This window comes from Egretta garzetta, unplaced genomic scaffold (genome assembly GCF_000687185.1).
Source record: "Egretta garzetta isolate BGI_Z169 unplaced genomic scaffold, ASM68718v1 scaffold67, whole genome shotgun sequence".
In the NCBI taxonomy this organism is placed as follows: Eukaryota; Metazoa; Chordata; class Aves; order Pelecaniformes; family Ardeidae; genus Egretta; species Egretta garzetta.
This window is the reverse complement of record NW_009260340.1, coordinates 4,256-5,942: the sequence shown is the minus strand read 5'-3', so window position 1 is coordinate 5,942 and position 1,687 is coordinate 4,256. Positions and strand designations below refer to the sequence as shown.

General features: G+C 59.5%; 2 protein-coding genes across 2 annotated transcripts in view; both read right to left on the bottom strand.

Moving 5' to 3' along the window:
• The window catches only part of TANGO6 (transport and golgi organization 6 homolog), a 29,708-nt gene extending 29,405 nt beyond the window's left edge, over positions 1-303 (bottom strand). The window contains 1 exon segment of the mRNA XM_035898030.1: positions 280-303. Coding sequence (XP_035753923.1) covers positions 280-303 — 24 coding nt within the window.
• An 89-nt stretch (positions 304-392) lies between these two features.
• Positions 393-1,687, bottom strand: part of CDH3 (cadherin 3) — a gene marked incomplete at its 5' end in the record, with an annotated part of 5,461 nt that continues 4,166 nt past the window's right edge. Inside the window, one exon of the mRNA XM_035898044.1 lies at positions 393-463. Coding sequence (XP_035753937.1) covers positions 393-463 — 71 coding nt within the window. The remainder of the gene's footprint in view (positions 464-1,687) is intronic.

Genomic DNA, 1,687 nt, shown 5'->3' with positions numbered 1-1,687 from the left:
CCGCCAGGGGGGGAGGCCGGCGATGTTGCTGCCCGCAGGCATCAACAGCACCAACCCCCCTGGCAGGGCGGGTGTTTCGGGAGAGCTCCTGCACCGAGGCTCGTCCCCGTGCCACGAACAGGCCCTGGCCGCGTCCTGTTAGCAGCTCCAGAGAGAAACCAGACATTAGGTCTTAAGAAGGGAAGGGCCCAAAGGCGCCTCCGTATCGCAGTCGGCGCGGGGAGGCGGAGGCGTGCAGGATGGGCCTTGCCTGCTCTCGGGGTCAGCGGCCGGACCCACCTCGGGAATGGCCAACCTCTGCATGTGCTGCAAAGCATGCGAATTGGCATCTTGCCTGCCCAGGACCGTGACGAGGCAGAATGACTGCAAAGCCTTCACCAGCCTCCTCGCTGCTACGCGTCTGCAAGCCCGCAGGCCCCCTGGGGCACGTTACTCTCTTGTGTTTCCTCGCCGGGCAGGGCCCCTGACGGGAGGCGACGGCGATTACAGGGCTGGATGAACGTCAGCCGGCCCCCAGGCTGGCTCACAGCCTCCCCCCTGCTGCGTGGCCTGTGCGGGGCAGGGTGTCGGGCGCAGTGCAGCCACCGTGATAAGGCACAGGCCCGGTTTTCACGCCCTGTCTTGCTCCTCCTTTCCCCTAGGGCCCATCCAGGCAGCCTCAGCACGAGGCAAAGATGTGACCTGCTGTTGGCTTCCAGCCCTGCCTCCTGACGGCCACCGGTGGTGAGAAAGCACGTGCTCTGGTATGGAGCCCTCCCCATTTCACGGAGCCGGCCATTTGCCCTTTGGAGGCAGCAGTAGCCGTGGCCGTGCCGAGGAGTGGCTCTCTGCGGGGCAGGCCAGCTTCTGAGCATGGACACGGGCAGCAAAAACAGTGAAGCCACAAACAGAGAAAAGGGCTTTTGATTTTCTTAAAACAATTTATTATTTCAATTTTATATAAAAACATACACTTAATTAACACTAGACCATTGCTGGCTTCCCAGCTGCATCGGACCCTTTTCCCATGATAAAAAAATACAAACCACGAAGACAGATAAGACACAAGGGTTCAGAAATTCAGTAAAGCTGTTTGATTTCCAAAAGCGCCTTTCATTGACTGCATGATAATTACACGTGGCACGACACAGAAGGAAATCATATAATAATCTGGGATACAGAAAAATAGAAATCTGCATGTAAGTACTTTCATCAAATATAATTCCCTGACATACAGCGCATGACGGCACATCTTTGGTCTGTGTTTATCCATCACCTCGCCCCGCTCCGGCAGGGGCACAGAGCCGGGGCTGCCCCGCTCCCCTCAGCAGTTGTGTCAGGGCTGGGAGCACGAGGTATTTTGGAGAGCTCCAGAGAAACCCTTTTCCCCCACAGCAAAGGAAGGGAAGAGCTGATCCCAGCCTGCGCAGCCGGGAGCGCCTCAGCTCCAGGGCAGGGAACGGATGGAGCAGCTCCATGCTCTGCCTGGAGCTGAGGGGGGGGCCAGGAAACACACGGGCTCCCCAAAAAACTCCCCCAGCCTTGGTGACCCCGAGATTCCCATGTGCTGCATGAGGGGGACGTGGACACCAGGTTGAGGGGGTGTTGGAGGGGGGCTCGGCGGCCACCCCCCAAGTGAAAGCCATTCCGGCGGGGGTGAAGTGAGGCGAGCTGCCTGCGCCGGCCGGGGGGGCCGGGGGTCCTAGTC